Below are 21,315 nucleotides of genomic sequence, written 5' to 3' on the forward strand. Positions count from 1 at the left end.
GCAGTGGTTGAGAGTCCGCCTGCCGCTGCAGGGGACGCGGGTTTGTGCCCCGGTCCGGGAAGATCCCACATGCCGCGGAGCGGCTGCGCCCGTGAGCCATGGCCGCTGAGCCTGCGCGTCCGGAGCCTGTGCTCCGCAACGGGAGAGGCCACAACAGTGAGAGGCCTGCGTACCGCAAAAAAAAAAAAAAAAGATAACCCTGTAAACACTGACTATTTACTATATGCATGGCATTGTGTTAACACCGTTAATCCTCACACGGGGAAATAGTAGAAGAGAACGAGATCAGTTCTGAAGGGTCAAGCTAAAGATTTAGAGGTAAGGAGTGAGCAAGGAGTGAGATGAACAGGAAGATCAATCTGGAGGCGACATACAGGTTGGATTTAGGGGGAGAGACTGGAGGCAGAGATATTAGGTAGAGGCTGTAGTAATAGCTCAGTGGAGATGGAGAAGAGGAGCCGAATTTAGGAAGTATAAGGGGTCAGGACATGATGGCTGAGTCGGTGGAAAGGTGGGAGGTTCAGTGGTTTGGATCTCAATCCTAGTTTTGAGTCCCTAGGAGTAGAGTTGGAGCCTTGAACGTGGCTTGGGGAAGGAATTATGGAAAGTGAGTATACCGGATGTCATCCATTTGTCCCATCCAGGTCCACTCTTCATCCTCTACTCTGCCCTGTGCCCTGTGAGGCTGACTCACATGGCCTGCGTCAATGGACTCCCTTGGGCTCTGGTGTCTGTTTGTATTCCACCAATGGGAGGATGTTATGGGTTAAATTGTGTCTCTCCCCGCCAAAATTTATACGTTGCATACTTAAGCCCCAGTACTTCAGAGTGTGACCTTACTTGGAAATAGGGTCACTCCAGGTATAATTAGTTGACTTGAGGTCATTTAGGTGGGCCCTAATCCAGTATGACTGGTGTCCTTGTAAACCGGAAGAGTTTGGACACAGACACACACAGGGAGAATACCATGTGAAGACGAAAGCAGAGGTGTCGGTGATGCTTCTACCATCCAAACACTGAAGGTTGCCAGGACACCCCCAGAAGCTAGGGGAGAGGCATGGAACAGATGCTTCCTCACGGCTCTCTGGAGCAACCAACCCTGCTGACACCTTGAATTTCTAGCCTCCAGAACTAAGAGATAATAAACATCTGTTGTTTAAGCCACCAGGTTTGCAGTACTTTGTTAGGGCAGATGGAGGAGATCAGGAGATCAGAGAGTGAGGTTTGGGGGAAGGGGAGGGCAGACATGAGCTATTTGTTCCCCTGGCTCCGTCCCTGCCATATCCCCACAGGTTGGCTGTAGCTCTCTGCCACAGCTCCTGCCAGGCGGCCCTCTCTGTAGCTACTCTCTCCCTGTCTCATAACTACTCTCCCGTTACCCCTCGATGCCCAGGGTGGGGTGCGGTGGGTACCGGCTCCCAGCTGTTGTTAGCCCCGGGTTACTGCACTATTCCTTGATGGTTTTCCTAAATCCTGCCTCATCTTTATAAATATGTCCTTTATTAAACTCTCATCCAGATACCCAGACTGAGTGCATCATCTATTTCTGCCAAGACCCTGACTGACACAGTGGGTATATTTGGAGTCAGCAAAAAATACTGTTTGCTTGAGAATTTGAATGGGTCAGGGGAATCCATAATCAGAATGGCTAAGCACATCTACTGCTGCATGTGAATGGCAGAGAGGATGAGAGGCATGGGGCTAAGGCGGCATTGTCCAGAAAGATTTCCTTCATTTAGAAAACATTTATTGAAGGCCTGCTACCATGCACCAAGCACTACTCCAGGTGCTGGGGGGTGGGGGTTGGAGGGAAGACAAATAAATCACAGCCCTTGCCCTCAAGGAGCTCACAATCTAGTAACAGAAGACAGACATGTAAACGGTTACTTGCATAAACCATTACAGGTGCTGTAGTAGAGGTCTGGGCTGGAGATAAGAACTTTGGAATGGTCAGCATATAGGAAAGGCAATGAGAACTGATGGGATTGGAGACTGTTAAGAATGGACTCTTGAGGGACTGCAGTAATTAAGGAGTGGAAGAGATTCCAGGATAAGATTAGGAAGGAATAATTACCATAGTTTAGACATATCAAACACTTACTATGTCCTAGTTACTGTGCTTTACTTAGATTATCTCACTAAATGCTCTTTACAACTCTATGGGGTTCTGTTATTATCCCTGTTTTATAGATGAGAAAATTAAGGCTCAAAGACTTTACTTGCTCAAGGCCATACAGCTAGCAAATGGGAAAGACAGGAATTGAACCCCGCTCTGACTCCAGAGCTTACGCTCTTAACTATTAGTATACTCAGAGAGGCCCTAGCAGAGCCAGGAGAGATGGTGATGTATGCAAGCCATGGAGGAGAGAATTTAAAGGAGAAATGAGTAGTCACCATGACAAATGACAACAGAGAGATCAAATGGATTGAGAATTAACAAAATCTGATTGGATCTTGTGATGAGAAAAATTTGAGGTGAGTTTTGCCTGAGTAGTTTCATTAGCAGAGTGGTAGTAGGGGAATGAATTGAAGGAGTCTGAGGAGCAAATGGGAGTCAGGAAGTGGAGACTCCTTTTCAAGGAGTTTGGCATTAAAGAGGAGAGAGAAAGGAGGTGAAATTTAGAGAAGCTTAGTCAAATGAGCCTTGTCCTGGATTAATGTCAGCAGCAGTACTGAAAGATCAGTGTTATGAAGCCCAGCTAGGAGGGTAGACAACCGGGAAGGACGTGAGGTCTGAGATGGTTGTGTGTTGGGATGGGGTGGGTAGGGAAGTTCAGAAGGAAGGACTAGAGGGTTTGGATCTGTCCAGGGTACTGGGAGCGAGGGGCCTGCCAGCAGCTGAGTGGTAAGTAGGAATGGTTGGCGATGTGAGTGGTGCAGTAGGACCCTGTCTCAGCCATGCGTGGGCACACAGACAGGGGCATGGTCCCCAGGCAAGAAGGCTGCAATCCTCGGTAATCCATCTGGGCCTGGGAGGAACATAGGGGCAAGGGAGTCTTCTCTGAGGACCTGGGTACAATTTCAAGGAGGCTGGGTTCCACTTCCTCACAGGCATCTGAGACTGCAGCCTTGGGCTGGGAGAGATGGGAGAGGGGGGGAAGGGGTCTGGATTAGAGCAGGTCCTGTGGGAGCAGGACCTGGATTGTGTAGAAAGGAGGGTTCGGCTGGAGGTAGGGCCCAGGGATGGTATGCTGGTGGGCAAGGGCCTTGGAAAAGTTGTGTGGTAGGGCAAGGATCCAGCTCCACATAGGGCTGGTGGTGGGTGGTGGAGAGCAGGGGTGCACTCACCGGACTCAGGGCTGCAGTATCCCTAAGGTACTGGCCTAGGACCCGGTGCAGGTCTGGAACTGAGGGCCACAGGGCATGCCTCAGGCTCCTTGAGGAGAAGGAAGAGAAGGAGACTGAGTTGTGGGAGTGAGTTAGGAGGGGAGCCCTGAGGGGGGGGCCGTGGGGGGAGGCAGTGAGGTGGGGGAGCACGCTTGGAGAGGTAACAGTGTAGTCAAGGCAGTAAAGTAAGGTAGTGGAGCATAGGTGAAAAGGAAACCTCTGGTGGTGGAGGGAACTCAGCAGTGTGGAGGTTCAAAAAAGGGATTTGAGTGTCCTCAAACACTCCTGCCTCAGGGCCTTTGCACTTCCTGTTCTCTCTGCCTGGAACACTTGATTTGTTCCCTCACTTCATTTAGGTTTCTGCTCAGACGTCGTCCTGACAGAGAGGCCTTCCCTGACTGCCCTAAAACAGAACCACCTCCCTTCCCCATTACTCTCTGTCTCCTGCTCTGCTTACTTTTCTTTATAGCACTTGACTTATTGTGTATTTATTAGATCCTTATATATATCACATATACGAGAATGTAAACTCCATGAGAGCAAAGAGTTTGTCTATTTGCTCACTCCTGTAGCTCCAGGGTGTAGAACAGTGTCTGGCTCATAATAGGTTCTCAAGAAATTAGTTGAATGAATGAATGGAGAGAACCAATGGGGCTTTTATTAAGTTACTGGGGAAGGTGGTCTCTCCAGGAAGAACGTGGATTAAGGTATGTTGGGGGAACCTCCAATTCCTTAGGCTCATATTTCCACATGGAGGGACTTTAGCTGAACGACATTTCAGGCCTCTTCTGTGACCTCACTCGTATCTCTCCAGGGAAGGAGGAGTGATGTATCTGGTAAATTGGGGAAAAGGAACTGAGTACGCCTGGTTCAGCAGCACCACCTCCCTCCTCTCTCCCAACTTTTTTGTTGGAGCTGGCTACTTGCATAGAGGCTGCATTGCGGTCTGCTCATACATATGAGTGGATTAAAAGCTCAAAGACATGTTCAAGGAGAGATGCAGCACAGAAGAGGGGCATCTAATCTAGCCTAGGGTCATCTAAAGAGGCCACGTGCAGGAGTTACCTTCTGAGCTGAGTCTTCAAGAATCGAGAGATGTTACCAGCTGAAGGACTGAGGTGGTATGGATTCTGTCCTTCATGTTTATAACTTCCAATGACATTTCTCCTCAGCCTTAGTCTCCCCACACAAACAAGTCATTCATTAATAACATTTATTTAAGTGTGTGCTATTTAGCAGGCCCTGTGCTATAGATTTAAGGATGACCAAGTAAAGCATAGGGAAGACAGATAAAGAAATGAATGCAGTAAAATGCTTCTGGTACTATGGAAGAAGTCTGCATTGGGGCACAAAGAAAGTAGCCAATAGGGGAAGGTCAGGAAAGGTTTCCTAGGAGTTGGGGAAGAAAGTTATTTATAGATAAATGGGTATTAGTCATCCAGGGAGGATATTCCTGGCAGACGGGACATTATGTGCAAAGGCACTGAGAAGTAGAATCTCTTGACTTGGGGAGGAAATCACCAACAGTCTGGCAAGGCTGATGCACATGGTGGGAGGGTGGAAATCCTGGCAGGGGCCAGATTTTGCGCAGCCTTCCTTGTCATTCTAGCGTCTGGACTTTATCCTGGGGCGCTAATAATGTGACTTAAGGAGGCGGAGTGACAAGTTCACATGTGCAGTTTTAGAAAGATTATTCTGATGGCTGCGTGAGGCTAGATTGGAGGGAGAAGGGGCTCCGTTTTGGGGAGTCAGGTAGTGCCTGTGCCGCTAGAGAAAGAGGGCTATTGTTTGAGCGAGCTTTAGGAGGTGGAATGACCAGACCAGACTGGATAAGGGCGAGGGTGGCGCCTAAGTGTTCCGGCTTGGGTGACAGGGGGACAGTAGCCTTGTTACTGAGATGAGGAGTCAGAAGGTGGGCCTGTTTGGGGTGTCCCGTATAGTGGGCATGTTAAGAGTGTAAGGAGGCAGTGCGACTCCCGGGGAAGACGCGCTGGGAGCAGCTGACGCCACAGGTGTGGATGTGGGACTGTCCGGAGAGCGGGTGACATAGAGTGACGCGGGGATGCTTCTTTAGAGGCCGCTGGCCTCGCCCGGACCACGGCCCCGTCTCCCGCCTGACCGGAGCGGTACCTGTAGTGCGCAGGAAACTGCCACCTCAGCAGCAGCAGGCCCAGGAGGGCGCTGACGCCCAGCACCAGGAGCAGAGCGGTCACCAAGAAGATCCAGGCTAATGGACAAAAGCAGTCAGATCTCGGGGGGCCACGCCTGGCAGGAGCCCCCCTCCCCGGTCCGCCAGGCCCCACCCCTCGCCGCCCCGGGGCGCCGGGTAAGTCGGCTCAGCCGCGGCCCCGCCCCTCGCTGCGCCGGCGCCCCTCCGCTCGCGCAGGCGCTGACCGCCTTTGCTCTGGCTCGGCCCTCACCGGTTTCCGAGGCGGTTTCCACCCTCACTGGGTCGGACCAGGCGCTCCAGGGCCCATGGAAGGTGGGGCCGTGGAGCCTGGCGCGCAGCTGTACACGGTAGCGGGAGCGCGGGCGCAGCTCTAAGGTCTCTCCATGGGCCCCGACAGGCGGCTCCAGCACCTGCGCAGAGGAGAAGCGGGCGGGTGGTCAGGCTCCCTGTCCGGGTGGGCCGGCGTCAGGGCCTCTAGAACTCGGCATCTGTTTGACCGAAATCCTACCGCGTTGAGTCCCTGGGGATTTCCCCCACAGAGTCTCGCTGGCAGAAAACGGTCATCCCGGCGGAAGCTGGCTGGAGAGAACACCAGGACAGAGAGCCTCGCCCTGCCTGCGGCCTCGCCCAGCCTGGCGCGGTACACCCCCGTCACACAGACTCATCTACACAGAGTACTACTCATCCTGACACATATACATACGATAAACCGACAGAGATCTGGTACACACACAGTAACCAGGCACGCACCAGACCAGGTCGGCCGATGGAAACCCCGGACACGCTCAGATACTCGGAGCCACGTAGACCAGGCCACAAATAACATCCTCTGAGTAGAGGATGCCAGCACTGTGCTAGGTGCTGGGGGTACGAGGAGAGATTCCAAGCACGGGGAACAAGAATCGTGTGTACAAGCAGGGAGACATTATTAACTTGATCAGTTAGCAAACATGAAGAGTAAGACACCCAAACAAGTAAATAGTTACAAGAAAGAATTAGTGCAATAATAATGATATAAGTAAGGTACCACGGGAGCACCAAGAAGAGTGTAACGCTGTCTGAGTTGCTTGATTGGAGGTTACAGAGTGTTCTGTGTACTAAGAGCATGCATGGGCCGGCTGGATGGTCAAAGGTGAGGTTAAGCCAGTGGTAGTAGGGACATGAGACCTATTAGTACAATAAACTCAACTAATTTGTTGATAAATAGAGGGAAGGGAAAAGGGAGAAGAGTCAAAGATAATTCCAGACTCGGGTAACTGGGTAAGTGTTCGTGCCATTGTCAGAGACGAGGAACGGGAGAGGTAAGTCTGAGGAAGAAATGCTGTATGGTTCTATTTTATGAGTTCAACAACAGTCAGAAATTATGAGTGGTAATGTCAGAGTAGTGGTTTCCTTGGAGGGTGTGCGTATGTGACCTGCGGGCATGAGACGCTTCTGGGGTGCTAGAATTAATCTCTGTCTTGATCTGGGTAATGGTTACATGGCTGTATACACATGTACAAATTAATCAGTGGTATATTTAAGATTTGTGTTACTTAATGTAACTTATACTTCAGTAAAAAAGTAAAATAAGTTTGGGGAAGAAGATGAGTTCAGTTTTGGATATACTGAGTCTGAAATGCCCTGGGGGCTTTTAGATAGAGCTGTCTGGTAAGAAGTTGTATATACATGTGATGAATGAGAATAAAAGTAAAGAAAGAAACTAATATTTAATGAATATTGAGCACCTTCTATCTGCCAGGCAGTATGCTAAATATTTATATATTTAATTTCTACTGTAACTCTGGAAAGTACATAGCTTTATCCCTATTTCACCAATGAGAAAACTGAGACTTCAAAAATTTACGTAATTCACCTATGATATAGAAGTTCCTTTTCATATGGGTGTTGGAATGATAAGTTTGGGATGGTTAACGTGTAGTCATTGAAACCACAGAGTTGAAGCACTCACTTAGGGAGAGCGTATATGTTTATCTAGAGGAGAAAAGAGTCTAGGATGGGACTGTTGGAAGCACAACCTATTAAGGAAGTGTAGAAAGGAGGAGCCAGGAAAAGAGCGAGGAGGTTCAGTCAGAGAGGTGGTATGAGAATCAGGAGAGACTGATATCCCAAAAGCAAAGGAAGGAGAAAATTTTAAATAGGAGTAGTCAGCATGTCAGATGCCAAAGAGAGGTTAAGATACCAGCTGAATCAGATAAAACATAGATAAACAAGCTCAGACGTGAATACACAGACACCTTCACTCCTGATAACAGATACAGTGAAAGTCAGGGATACCCTGATTATGAGGTCTGGGGGCATTTGTTCCTTGACTGTACCTTCCAGTCCTGATGGCCTTCTCCTGTGTATCGGAGCTGATAGCAGGTCTCTTGTGCTGCCCAGGGTGATGGGTGCTGCCATTCCAGTTCCAGCTGCCCGCTGGAGACCTCCCTCCAGTGTAAGTTTGGAGTGGGAATGAGCACTACAGGGACATCAGCAGGGACTGGCCTAAGCCCTTCTGTGCATGAGACATCATGTCACCAGGGCCACGGGTCAGAAGTATCAGAGTTGGTGATCCTGGGCGTGGGGTCAGATATGGTAGAGGTGGGAACTATGTGGGAGGAGAAGGGGAGAAAGTTCTTACCAGCCTGATGGATCCAGAAAGGGGAGCCCAGGTAGCTGTGAATGGCACCCTGGGCTGTGGTCACCTCCACAAGGATGTGAATAGCACTGTCATTTCGTGACTTGAAGTGGCAGCGGGAGAACTGGGAGGGCTGTGATCCTGGATTTCTCTTCTGCTCTTCACACTTCTCCCAGACGGGGTCCCTACGAATCAGTCCCATAGAGTCATTAAATCAGGCTTGCCTCAGAGACTAATCCTCATATCCCCCATCCCACAGGGGACTGGATTATAATCTAACTTGTTCTTTGGATGGGCCTACAGGGCTTTCTCTCCCGTGTCATAATGTTTGGTTTTCTGAGGTTTGTTTTGGTGTCCAGCCTCTTCTTAAGAAAAGAGCTAGATGAGATAGGAAAATAGCATATGGGCTATAGAGTTCAGGTCTTGGCTTATTGGTGTATAACTCTGGGCAAATTACTTGATTTATCTCTGCCTCAGTTTCCTCATTTGTGAAATGGGTTAATAATGCCTACTTTGAATGGTATTATTTCAGAGATTAAAGAGCTTTCATCTTTCTGGAGGAAAACATGTTTTTAACCTGTTCTCATCAGGCGGCCCTCTTAGTCACCTCTACATGTTATTTTATTAATAGATTATTACAACAGCCTCCTAACTGGCTTTTCTGCCTCCATTTCTGCCACTCCCTTCAGTTTACTCTCCACACAGCAACCAGATCCAAAATGTTGATCTGATAATGTCCAGAATATCTGACACATCTGTCCATTTATTTTGATCTTTACCGCAGCTGCATTAGATGAAACCATTATCCGTTGCCTGGATTAAGGCAAATTTCTAACTGGTGATCCTGCTTCCACTCTTACTTCTTTTTCATTGCACAAAGAAACATCTTTTTGAAATGTAAATCATATCATGTCACTCTTTTGCTTAAAATCCTTCAATGACTCCCCATCCCCCTTGGAATAAAATCCAAACTCCATACCAGAGCCTATAGGACTCCATACGGTTGAGTTCCTCCCTCCCTCCCCATTCTCATCTCCTACAATTCTCACACCAGTTTACCACCCTTCATGCACACAGGCCTTCTCTCTGTGCAGCAGACATACCAGATGAACTGTCTTTGCAGCTCACCTTGTCCTGGGTTGCCCTGCCTCTAGATCTCACGTGACTCACTTCTTCTTGCCACTTGGGTCTCAGCTCACCTGTCGCGTCCTTGGCAAGGCTTTCTCCGACCACTCAGGTGAAATTAGCACCCCTCCCCCACCCTCCCACTTAGTCTCTATCATATAACCTTGTTCCTTTATTTCTTTACTTGTTTCTCACCCCCCCTTCCCTTCTCCCGACTAAAATGGAAGCCCCAACAATGCCGGAAGCTTTTCTGTTTTGTCACTCTATCCCCAGTGCCTGGAACATAGTCGCCTTCGATAATTGTTTATTGAACAATTGAACAATGAAATCCTGTCTCCTTCCTGATTATAACCCCTAAATGACTAGCTATTACTAAAATTGTTTATCATTTTATATATTTTTATGTTTACTAATTTATTCAACAAATAATTGATACTATGTGCCAGGCACTGTGATAGGCCCTATGAATACACAGAGTAATAATTTTCAAGGACCTGTCATTTCAATGGGAAAGGTAGAAAAACAAACAGATGATATTTTTCTGTGATGTGCACGGGCTGGCTTGGGAATATCAAGGAGGATCATCTAACCCAGATGGGGAGGGTCAGAGGATAGTTCCCGTGCAAGGCAGTGCTTAGACTGAGTCCTGGACTCTAAACAGGACAGACGAAGGGGACAGACAGACATCCCAGGCACATGCTTGTGCACAGATAAGAGAGATGGTACTCTGGGGGAAATTAAGTGGTGCAGAATGCTTTTAGCATAGAGGGTCTTGTGGGGAGTGGTAAATGTGAGCAGACCAAGGTCATGGATGGCCTTACTGCCTTTCTAAGGAGCGTAAACTTAATCTTGCAGTAATGATGGAGACATTTAAAGATTTTAAACAGGAATTGTCGTCATTAGCTTTGTACTTTAGGAAAGTCACTCTAACTGCAGTTTGTAAGAGAGGACTTGTGAGGGTGCACTAGAAGCAGAGAAATTTATTAGGACAATGTTATGGTATTTTACATGCAAAGTTATGAGGATCTGAAAGTAGGGTTGTGGTAGTTGGGGTAGAGGGAAATAGATGGATTCAAGGGATACTGTACAGGTAGAAATGACAAGCGTTTCTGATTGGATATGGAGGGTGTAGAAATGGCAGAAGTTCAGGGTGGAAAACTGATTTGATAGCAGGATGGACAAGAAGAGGAGGAGCAGGTTTTGGTAGGGAACGTGTGAATTCGGTTTTGCCACCTTTTGATCCATTCATGGCCCCTCCATACTATGGAAATCTGTGCAGTTATTAAAAAGAATGAGTTACATCTTTTTGTAATGATCTCCAAGACATATTTTTAAGTAAAAAAGTAAGTTACTAAATCATACATGTAATGTGATCCAATTTATATTGAAAATTGAATATTGTGTATAGACATATGTAAATGCATATAAAATCTGGAAGAATACATTAAAACTGTTAATAGTGGTTTTTTTCATTATTCATTCATTCAACAATTTTTTTTTACTGAGCATCTACTGTATTCCAGGCACCGTGTGAGTTGAGAACATATTGGTGAGTAAAAGCAGACACTGACTTTGCCCTCATGGATCATGTATAGTCAAGATCAGCCTTTCTCAGCTGGAGCTCTGAGACAGAATTTTGTCATCAATCAAATAACCATGGAACTTCCCTGATGGCACAGTGGTTAAGAATCTGCCTGCCAATGCAGGGGACACGTGTTTGATCCCTGGTCCAGGAAGATCCCACATGCAGCGGAGTAACTAAGCCCACGAGCCACAACTACTGAGCCCACGTGCCGCAACTACTGAAGCCCACGTGCCTAGAGCCCGTGCTCTGCAACAAGAGAAGCCACTGCAATGAGAAGCCCTCGTACTGCAACAAAGAGTAGCCCCCACTCACCGCAACTAGAGAAAGCCTGCGCACAGCAACGAAGACCCAACGCAGCCAAAAGAAAAAAACTATGTGAGGTATCAATGTAAAATTGTAACTATTATAAGTATTTAAGAAGGAGAGGTACGTGGTACAACAAGGATGTATAATAGTGCCATTGGACCTAAGGAGGAAGGTCAGGGGAGGGCTCCCTGAGGAGGTGACATTTGAGTTGAGATCTGAAGGATAAATAAAGGTTAAGTAAAGATAGGAGAGTTGGGTAAACAGCATGTGCAAAGATCCAGAGGCAGGAGGGGACATGGCAGGTCGGGGGGAACCAAAATAGGCCAGTACTGGAGCACAGAGCACAAAAGGCAGCATAGTATAAGATGAAACTGAAGGCATTGGTAGGGGCTGAGCCTTTTAGAACTTTACACGGTCACAGTAGTGTTCTCTTCTTTGTCCTAAGATCAATGGAAGCTGTGGACCTTGGAAGAGTTTTAAGCAGAGGATGTATTTATTTTTGCACTTTTATTTCTTTATTTATTTTTAAAGATTTCTTTTGATGTGGGCCGTTTTTAAAGTCTTTATTGAATTTGTTACAATACTGCTTCTGTTTTATGTTTTGGTTTTTTTGGCCGCGAGGCATGTGGGATCTTAGCTCCCCGACCAGGGATCGAACCCGCACCCCCTACATTGGAAGGCGAAGTCTTAACCACTGGACCGCCAGGGCAGTCCCTATTTTTTGCACTTTTAGAAACTCACTCCAGCTTCTGTGTGGAGAATGTTTTGGAGGACCCAAGAAGTGATCAGTTAATAAGACTTCTCAATAGCCTGAGTGAGAGATGATGATGGCTTGTACTAGGATGATGGCAGTGAAGAAGAAAAGTGGACAGATTCTAGAGAGGTTTAACAGGTAAAATCAGTAAGACTTGGTTATATACTTGATATGAAGGAAGTAACAGGTCAGTGAGGTGTTTGGTGGAAATTCTTGAAGGCCAGGCGAAGTTTTGATTGGATCTGATAGATAGTGAAAAGCTGCAGTACATATTTGAGTAGGGAAAGGCCATGCAAAGTTTGAGTTTAACAAAAGTCAGTCTGTCAGCAGCATGGGGGGTAAATCGGAGGTAGATGAGAATGTAGGCTGTTGGAATGGTCCAGGTGACATGATTATAGCTGCATGAAACCAAGGCATTCCCAGCGAGTATGAAGAGAGGTTGAAAAGATACAATACCCATTGGAGGATGAGAGCATGGAGGCTGTTTGGTTTGGCGGACAAGGGAGGGGAGTGAAGAGGACCAGGACAATCTCTCCCTTCTTTCTGCAAGGTTGTGCTTCTCTCCCATGACATCAAGCTCAGTCAGCAGTTCAGTTCTCACCTGTCTCTGGGGCAGCACCCTGCCCTGCTGTGGTAGAAGAAGCCTTGGGAGCTAGCATGGTCCTGTTGCTGCCACTGACAGGTAACATTCTTCAGGTCCAAGGTAAAGCATTGCAGTCCAATTTCCACTGGGGTCAGAGAAGGAAGTCCCATCAGAGCCCACGTGCTCCTACTCTATAGGGTGTCCAGATCATCTTTACACACGTAACTTGGAACATTTACTCCTATTCTGTCTTCTCTCCCTGAACATAGTTCATTCTGTCCAGTGGCAAGTTTGAGGTCATCAGGAAGGACCATGGTTTGCAGAGCTTCCATATCCAGCCCAGGCCTCTCTAGAGATCTTTTCTATCTCCTCCCCATCTCCCCATTCCTTTGTTGACTCACCTGCATCCCCAGGCAGGTCCACGGTCACAGGGAGGGACCAAGATCCCCAAGAGCCACGGAGGGAGACCCCATCAGGTTGGCTGCGTAGCTGGAGCCAGTAGGAGTTCCCAGGCTGGAGCCCTGAGAGGAGGCAGCTTCCACCCTTCACTGTCAGAGACGGAGCCTTGGGAGAAGAATCCCAGCCTCAGAATCTAGGTCTGCCTCTCAGCCGAGAGAGCCTCCACCTCTTATATCTGAAGCCCCACAACATGCCTGTGGAGAGACACTCAGTTCTTCACTGGATAGATATGCATACAGACTGGGAGCCAGGTCAGTGGGTTTCGGGTGGAGTGCAGGGCTTTTTAGGGAAATCCCCATGAACTTGGAGGCCTGAAGCTCTCAATTTTGTTGGTATGAATGACCCAAAGTGGGAGATCCCTAAATAGACATGGCTCCTAATCAGAGCCTATACTAACTCTCTAAGGACCAACCCAGTCTGGAATCCCCGAAGTATGGCCTATCCTTTCTTGGGGGCAGAATTGTGGGCAGGAGATCAGGAGGTGGAGCGGAAGAAGGCCAGGATACTTCTCTAGTTGTGGGGGTCTGCTCTGGTACATCCTGGTGGGGCATCACGGGCTGAGCACACGGAGACGGGTCCGGAGCTGGGGCTAGGTTTGGTCTCCGCAGAGCTGGGCAGCAGGTTTCTGTGGACAGCAGCAGTGTGACTGTGGGACCCGTGGAGTTCCTTGGATCCTTGGGGCCATAGCGGAGTTCGTGCCTCAGAAATTCACTGATTTCGGGAGCTGGGACCTCCCAGCTGATCTGAAGTTCCCCTGGCTGGCTCCCTCCCATGGCCTTGATGAGGCTGGGGGGACCTGGCAGGCCTGAAGGTGAGACAGGGCACGTGAGAACTCTTTGGGGGCCACAGTCTACAGCTCAACCCATGGACTGTGGAGAGGGGATGCTGGAGGCTGGATTGAGGGCAGCCCCGGGGGCAGGGCAGGAAGGCTCCTCATCCTGTTCTCCTGTCCTCAGAACAGTGACCTCATTGCAGGTTTGTTAGGCTCGGTGCTCCTCAAGAGCAGGGACCTCTCTTCATCTGTGCATCCTTTCCACCTAGCACAGTGCCTGGCACATGGTAGGTATTCTGTAACTGATGAATGAGTGAGTCAATGAATAGGTTAATGATGGGAAGGTCAGGGTGTCTCTGGTGTGAAATGAAGTCTAGCTCTGGATGCTGAGGCTAAGAGGAATGAGAAGGGGGTCTTGAGGTGCCTCTGGGGGTCTGGTAGTGGGGGGACATCCACATCGTCTTGAAAGAGCACAGCTCAGTCTGACTCTAGGAGCTGGCCTGAGGGCAGCAAACGGGGGGGCCAGGATGACAGGAGGATGGTCCGTACCCACACTATCCACAGAGAGCACCCGCTGGGTCAGATTCTGGTTCAGAAACACGTTCTTCACCCAGAGGTGCAGCTGAGAGAAGAGGCGCACTTCATCCTGGGCTGGAAACTGGCACACGTACCGGGTTCCAAAGGGCAGCACACGCTGCGGACTCAGGGGGCAGGCACGGGGCTTCTCCCTGTGGGCACAGGAGAAGTCCATCCTACCCACACGGCCACCTGTTCAGCCCTGAGGACCCAGGTCTGGGCCCAAACCGAAGTTCTATTTCCAGTACTGCCATTTTTCTTCTCAGTGCCTGGGTGGGATTAGGGGTTATGTAGAGGGTGTGAGCTGGGTGTATCCAAAGCACATCTGCTCATTAAGTGGCTACTTAGGGCATGTACTTGGAGGAGTCCTCTGATAGCGCCAAAGGCAGGGAAGCTACTGGAATGGGGCTCAGCTGTGGTATGTACAGGACAGATACAGGGGAGTGGTACATACATGGTACATATATATGATATATATGATGCAGCACATACCCTGGGTAGGCATACAGCAGCTGATATATTTCACTGGGCGCTGCTTCTTCCTCATCCCAGAAGCAAGTGAGGTCCTCAAATGTTCGGGAGAAACAGTTCAGGGACTCTGAGTCCGAGGCCAGCAAGGAGGCATCTGAGGAATAGCTGGTGAGTTGGGCTCTGGGTCCTCCCTGGTGTGTTTGTGGGCAAGAGCCGGGGACCAATGGGAGCCTCCTACTTTGCACATCCCCCTCCCAGGGCTCCCTCTTCCTGGGTATAGGTGATCTCCACCCTCCACATACCTCACCTTGGCTGGTGACTTGTGCCAGGTTTTGGGGGGCCGGGAGGAGGCAGGAGATGACCACCAAGAGGGCCCAGGAGGGCATCTTCTCCGGCACTGTGTGCCTGCCTTAGCCCATCCTCCCTGCAGGAAGCCGGGCCCCAATCCCCTCCCGGGCCAGCCCCTCAGGTTCCTGTCAGATACAGCCCCACGTCCTGTCCCTGTCCCTGCCCCTGTGGGGCCCATCCAGACCACACTGGGGCCGGGGGCCAGGGGAGGGGGTGTGGGAGTGGGCAGGAGGGTAGGAAGAATTTGAAAGAGAGGATACAGACCTTTGGTGGGAGGGAGATGGGGGGGTTACATTTTTTTGACCATGTACCAAAAGCAGAGTAAGCCTCTGTGTGTGTCCATGTTCACTGCTGTGGAAGGGTGTATCATGAGCATGGAGAGCAACATTCACTGAGTGCTACTTACAACGCTGCCATGTGTTAAGCATTTTATATCTACTGACTCAGCTAACCCTCACAATAGTCTTATTATTTCCATTAGAGTGATGAGGAAACTGAGATGCAAATAAAGACTTGCCTAAGATGACACACCTCCTAAGAGGTAAAACTCAGGACATCAAGCTTCAGAACCCAAGTGCTTGACAACCATACCAGTGCCGCTGGAAGGTGTAATTTGCCAAGAAACGACTGTCTGCCTTGCAACTGTGACAAAATGGTGGCTATTTCCACTCTAATAGGTTCTGTCACTTTGTGCACAAATAAACACGTTCTCCTTGGAACTACACAACAGCCTCCATTGTGGGGACCCTCCACAGCTGCCTTTCATCCTTCGCTACTCAAAGTGTGGTCCATGGATCAGCAGCAAGAGCATTCCCTGGGAGTGTCTTACAAATGCAGACCCTTGGGCCCCGCCCCAGACCTTCTAAAACAGAATCTGCACTCTCTCCAAATTCCCAGATGATGCGAATACATATTAAAGCTTGAGACGCTCTGGTCTTCGGTACTTTTATCAGGTTGGCTCAGAATCAAGGGGTGGTTGGTCTCAGTCCTCCAGCTTGAGCTCATCTTCACATTAGTAGCGGAAGAGTGGGTGTGATCCCTTCTCTGTAGCCCAGGCCCCCTCCTGGGACTGCTCTGACTGGTAGCTTTTATGCCGATTCTCAGGAGCTTTGACTCTTGCAGGGCATGGGGCCAGTGTAGACCATATTTACTCCCACATTTAGCCCCTCTGGCTTCAGCTGGGGCGCCCCTTCCTGGCTTTACAGAGTTAGTATCCTTAATATCACTTTTCTCTCTTCCTCCTGAATTAATGCTACTAACAGAGAATTGTGGGAAGGGGTAGGAGGAGGGACATGGAAACCTACAGCTCCCCTGTGAAGTCTTAGCTTCTCTCGCACCATTTCTCTGCAAGAAGTCCCTGAGGCTAGGTTTGTCCCGATTCCTGTTCAGTTCTCAAGTTCCAAGGACCAGCTTCCTTTGCCCAACGGGGGTGACTTTGGACGCCTCTCCCAGACCCCAATCAAGGGCCACCCAACCTCTGCCGGGTCAAGTGAGAGGGGAAACAACTCTAATGTTCATGCAGTCCCATGGCTTTGATGCTGTGTATGTGCTGATGGCTTCAAAATATCTCTAGCTGCGACTCCCCCTCCTGGGGTCCAGATCTGGATCACCAACTGCCTACTTGGCATCTCTGCTTATGTGTCTAATGGGCATCTTATACTTAACGATGGCCAAAGTAAAACTCTTGATTCTGGTTCCCACCCCTAAACCTGTTTTGTTTCCTCTAGTCTTACCCACACTGTAAGTGGCACTACCATCTACTCAGTTGATCAAACCAGAAACCTCAGTGCTCCTTGATTCCTGTCTTCCTCTTACCCTACATTCAATTCATTAGCAAGTCCTGCCAGATAGTCTTTCAAAATGCACCCTGAAGTTGCACCACCTCCACTGCTACCATCCTAGTCCGTCCAAGTCTGGATCACTGAGTAACTCCCTAACTAACTCCACTCTTAACCCCCTCCGGCAGATCCTCCACAGAACGGGAGTGAGACGTTTAAAATGCAAATCAGATTTCTTCACTCCCCTGCTTAAAACCCCTAACGGTTTCCTACTGCACTTAGAATAAAATCCAGACACCTCCTAGAGGCACACAAGGTCCTGCCTGATCCGGCCCCTGCCTACTTAGATCCCATCTCCACCAGCCACAATAACCTCACTGTGTCTCTCATCTTAATCCTTCTCATGCTCAACCTTTCTGCAGCTGATACTCTCCTCCTTCCTTGTGTTCTGCAATGTGTCACCTTCTCCTGGTTTCCTCCTGCTTCTGTAATGTTCCCTCCCAGTTTCTCTCTCTCTTTGCTCTTTCTCTTAAATGTTGGTGTTCCCCAGATGTCCTTGTTTCCCCCTTCATATTCCCCGAGTGCTCTCATGGCTTCAGTTCCATCTATATACCAGTAACTCTCAAGGTTTTATCACTCTTTTGAACTTCAAGTTCTCACTTACTTATTAGACATCTTGAGTTGTTGCTCCATGGGCACTTCAAGCTCACCGTGTCCCAAACAGAGCTATTCCTACCTCCCATGCAGCCTATCGGATCTTCCCTTCCTATGTTTGCATCTCACCGTAGGCGACCTGGGCGTTATCCTCAAATTTTCATTCTCCCTCTACGCCTGCATCCAGGTCTTACCAAGTCCTATGACCTTCACAGGGAGGCAGCATAATAGTGTTTAGGGGTGAGGGCCCACAAGACAAGGGGCTGGTTTACTACCATCAGAGAGTTGAGTTGGGGCCTTTCTGCTTCTGCGTGGAAGGACGACCAACTACCTGTCCCTGTCATTTTGCCATTTTTTTCTGCTTCCACACAGCTGGAAAGAGATGCCTTCCCCAATCCTTTGCTTTTTTAGAATATTAAACAGAGACTGGAATAGCCCTAGGTGAAAGGAGATCACTTAGATCTGCTACTCTCTGGTCAGGGGCCGATGGGTCCAGCCCAGGTCAGCAGGCCTAGGCTTTTCTGTTTGGATATAAGGCCAAAGCCCTGGCGTATCAAAGTCTGTATTTGATCTCTGTGCAGCTGCTGCTGAGAGGACTCAAGGGGTTGCTGGGTGCGGACTGGCTCAGGCCGTAGTGTGCTGTTGGACTGCTCTCTGGGGCTGGGGGATGGGAGCCCATTGGGTAGCATTTGCTGCTCTTTGTGGTATAAATACTCCCACACGGCCAATTTCAAGCTACTAATGTGATATCCCTGAACAGTGAGTGGGAAGAGAATCGGGCTCTCAGGGGCCCATGCCTGTGCCCTTGCCCTCTCCCTCCCAATTTTCCCAGATTTCCCAACATCTGTCATTTTCTTCCAGTCAGAAAGCCAGGGAGAGGTAGCTCTGGGCACTTGGTTTCTCCATCTCCCCGTCTCTTTCCCAGCGTTGCCAAGCTTCTCTCCAGAACCATTGTTCCATTGACGCCTGGAGCAGTGTGTCAGAGCACTGTGGTTTCCCCACACCTTTTTCAGTGTTATATTTGCTATTCCCATAGTTGACAAATGGTCTCTCCTTATTCAGTACTTTTTCTGAAGCTCAAATTTGCTTTTATTCTTTCCCTGCTTAAAATCCTTTGGACCAAGGCTCAGCTCTCGATGCTAGAACTAAAGTCCTTAAACCTCTCATCTTCCTGTTCCTGGACTCTCTCCCTCATGATGCTCCCTTCACTCTTTCCCAAACCCTGCCACAGGCCCTGCTTCCTTGCTTCCCCAAGCACAGAACCCTCCAAACTCTCACCCTGTTGGAGCTGTCTTTGTGATTCAAGTCATTACTTCTTGGGACTCTTATCCCCCAACTATATGTAATGGGGAAAAAAGCCTAACTTAAAAAGAAAAATGCAATTTCACATTCCTTTCAGAGGCCTTGTAACTGTTTTGTGATCAGAAGCAACCTGGTGACACTTTGGGCATAGGAAGGAGTTAGAGAGCTAAATTTGCCAAATATGAAATTAATGAGAATTTTGGAGTGTATTGTGGTAACTCCAGAGAAAAAAGGAGGAGAGCTAGCAAGTGAAAGATAGCAGCCTGAGGGAAAGAAATCTTCACCAGTGAGAAATTCCAGTAGAAGGACTGTTGGAGGAAAATTTCAGAACAGTGATGCTTAATACTCAGTTTTAAGTTTACTTCCTATTCTGTGAAAGCTTAGCTTCCCTAAAGCATCCCCAAACACTCAGTAGAGGCCTTCTGTAGCAAAACCCTATATTCATGGTGTTTTAGGAACAAAGGGAGAAAGGTAATGATACCTGTGGAGTCAAGAGAGGATGGCAGCCACAGAAGGTGAGCAATCCAGTAACCAAGAATTTAGCAAGAGCAGGAATTCAGACTGAGGGGTGATCATGAGGATGTACTAGAGTCCTAGTCAGATAGATGAGGGCATGGACTTCCCAGAGGATCGGAATAGGGACTGGGCTATCCTGATTGGATGTAAAGGGAAAAGGTGACACCAAAGCGTTGCAAGCCTTGAGGACATTTGGGTTACACACACACAATCTTTCTTTCCTCTGAGTCCCCCCAGGATTGTGTGCCCCTGTGAGGGTGCTTTTATACATAAATATCTGTGCACACCTCCCCCTCAGCGAGACAAGATGTGAACCCTGCCAAGAGGGGACTGTCATCTTAGCTCACTCATCCTGGGGTAAAAGTCGGGTGGGAGTGGGCCAGCCTCTTCCTCCCTGATTCCCTGTCCCACCAGCTACCATTAAAGAGCACTTGCTGGGCTTCCCTGGTGGCGCAGTGGTTGAGGGTCCGCCTGCCGATGCAGGGCACACGGGTTCGTGCCCCGGTCCGGGAAGATCCCACATGCCGCGCAGCGGCTGGGCCCGTGAGCCATGGCCGCTGAGCCTGCGCGTCCGGAGCCTGTGCTCCGTGGCGGGAGGGGCCGCAGCAGTGAGAGGCCCGCGAACCGCAAAAAAAAAATAATAATAAAAAAGAGCACTTGCTATTTGCTAGCGTACGCTAATGCATTGTCTCATTACATCCCACGAGGATTCCATTCTGTGCCCTTGTTCTTACCTTACGGAAGAGAAGACGCAGGCTGAGATGGATTGACTGAGTTGTCCAAAGTCACTATTAAGGGGAACTGAGATTTGAATTTAGGTCTGTCTGACTCCAAAGCCTGATCTTATAACTACTACACGAACACCTCTGACTAGGACTACTGTTTTCTCCACTTTATTCATTTTTTAACGTTATGTGCCTGGCACAGGGCCACACCAGGCCAGAGTCTCTCCCACAGGATGAGGCTGGGTTCAGAACAGGCATCAGGAGAGGTTTTATTCAAGTAAATGGGAAAAGGGCCCCTAGGTGCCCAGCAGCGACCCCAAGCGAGAGCTACAGGGGACCCAATTTGATAAGCCCTCTGTCCTCCTGACCTGCTGGGCTCTCTCTGACCCCTGAATCCATGTTTCCTGCTGAGGAAACATGAGGACCAGACCACTCCGGCCAGACTCTGGGAGCGGGCCTGGGGTGAGATAAGAGATGCATTGCCCGTGGGAGGAGCTTGAGCTGCCCAGAGGGCCAGGCAGGAAATCACCCCTTCCTTGGGGCCGAGAGGGGAATGACTCAGGGCTGACGGGTGGGAGTTCCGTTTTTGCAGTCCTGGCAGGCTGCAGTGAGGCCTCTTGGACAAAGCACTTGGGTTCGCCTTTCCCACAGCCGCCAGCCAAATGAGGCTTCAAGAGGCGTGCCTCGGCCTTCCCTCTTCCATCATTTCCCTGGAAACAAGTTTGTGCTGCTGAGTAGGTCTCTTGTTCCAACCCTTGCCCAACCCAGGTCATCCCCTGTGGGAATACAGCTGCCGAGTGAGGCAGTGAGGACTGCAGCTAGACAGGGCTGGGGCAGGTGAGGCTGAGAGTTTAGGTGCTTTGGCCTGAAGTTCTCTGCCTTGTTTGTAGTGGCGTCCTAGGTCCTATGGTGCCACAGTGGATGTGTGAGCTCTTCTGTTGGGGGAGAATGCCCTTGGGGCCCGCCCTTAGCCCAGGACCTGGCGTGCAGTATGCAATCAAAGTATTGGTGTTGGATTTGCAAGCTGGTATTATACCCCAGTCGGGCCCTTTCCCCTGTGCCATGAAGGACCACAGCACTGTGGCTACGAGAAGGATTCTGGATCCAGAATGTCTCGATTTGAACCCCAACTCTGGCCACTTATGAGCTGCCAGACTCTGGCTAAGTTACTTAACCTCTCTGAGCCTGTTGTCTCTTCTGTAGAATGGGAATGATAATAATAGTAGCTACCTAATAGGGTTGTT

The 21,315-nt window shown here is 49.3% G+C and overlaps 1 protein-coding gene and 1 long non-coding RNA gene across 2 annotated transcripts; one reads left to right on the forward strand and one right to left on the reverse strand.

Moving 5' to 3' along the window:
* Positions 1 to 1,750: 1,750 nt before the first annotated feature.
* MPL (MPL proto-oncogene, thrombopoietin receptor) lies at positions 1,751 to 15,134 on the reverse strand. Its single transcript, XM_060140322.1, has 12 exons — positions 15,056 to 15,134; positions 14,770 to 14,902; positions 14,251 to 14,429; positions 13,436 to 13,734; positions 12,872 to 13,034; positions 12,489 to 12,615; positions 8,121 to 8,302; positions 7,816 to 7,958; positions 5,748 to 5,907; positions 5,458 to 5,554; positions 3,289 to 3,376; positions 1,751 to 3,074 (listed from the first exon to the last, which is right to left on the reverse strand). The coding sequence occupies exons 1-12, from the start codon at positions 15,132 to 15,134 to the stop codon at positions 2,787 to 2,789; spliced, it is 1,938 nt and encodes a 645-aa protein (XP_059996305.1). The 3' UTR covers positions 1,751 to 2,786.
* On the forward strand, positions 4,821 to 15,841 carry LOC132514866 (uncharacterized). Its single transcript, XR_009538958.1, has 5 exons — positions 4,821 to 5,653; positions 10,766 to 11,207; positions 12,438 to 13,988; positions 14,830 to 14,916; positions 15,578 to 15,841. It is a non-coding gene; the product is annotated as an uncharacterized LOC132514866 (long non-coding RNA).
* The last annotated feature ends 5,474 nt before the right edge of the window (positions 15,842 to 21,315 follow it).

Source organism: Lagenorhynchus albirostris, chromosome 2 (genome assembly GCF_949774975.1).
Source record: "Lagenorhynchus albirostris chromosome 2, mLagAlb1.1, whole genome shotgun sequence".
Taxonomy (NCBI): domain Eukaryota; kingdom Metazoa; phylum Chordata; class Mammalia; order Artiodactyla; family Delphinidae; genus Lagenorhynchus; species Lagenorhynchus albirostris.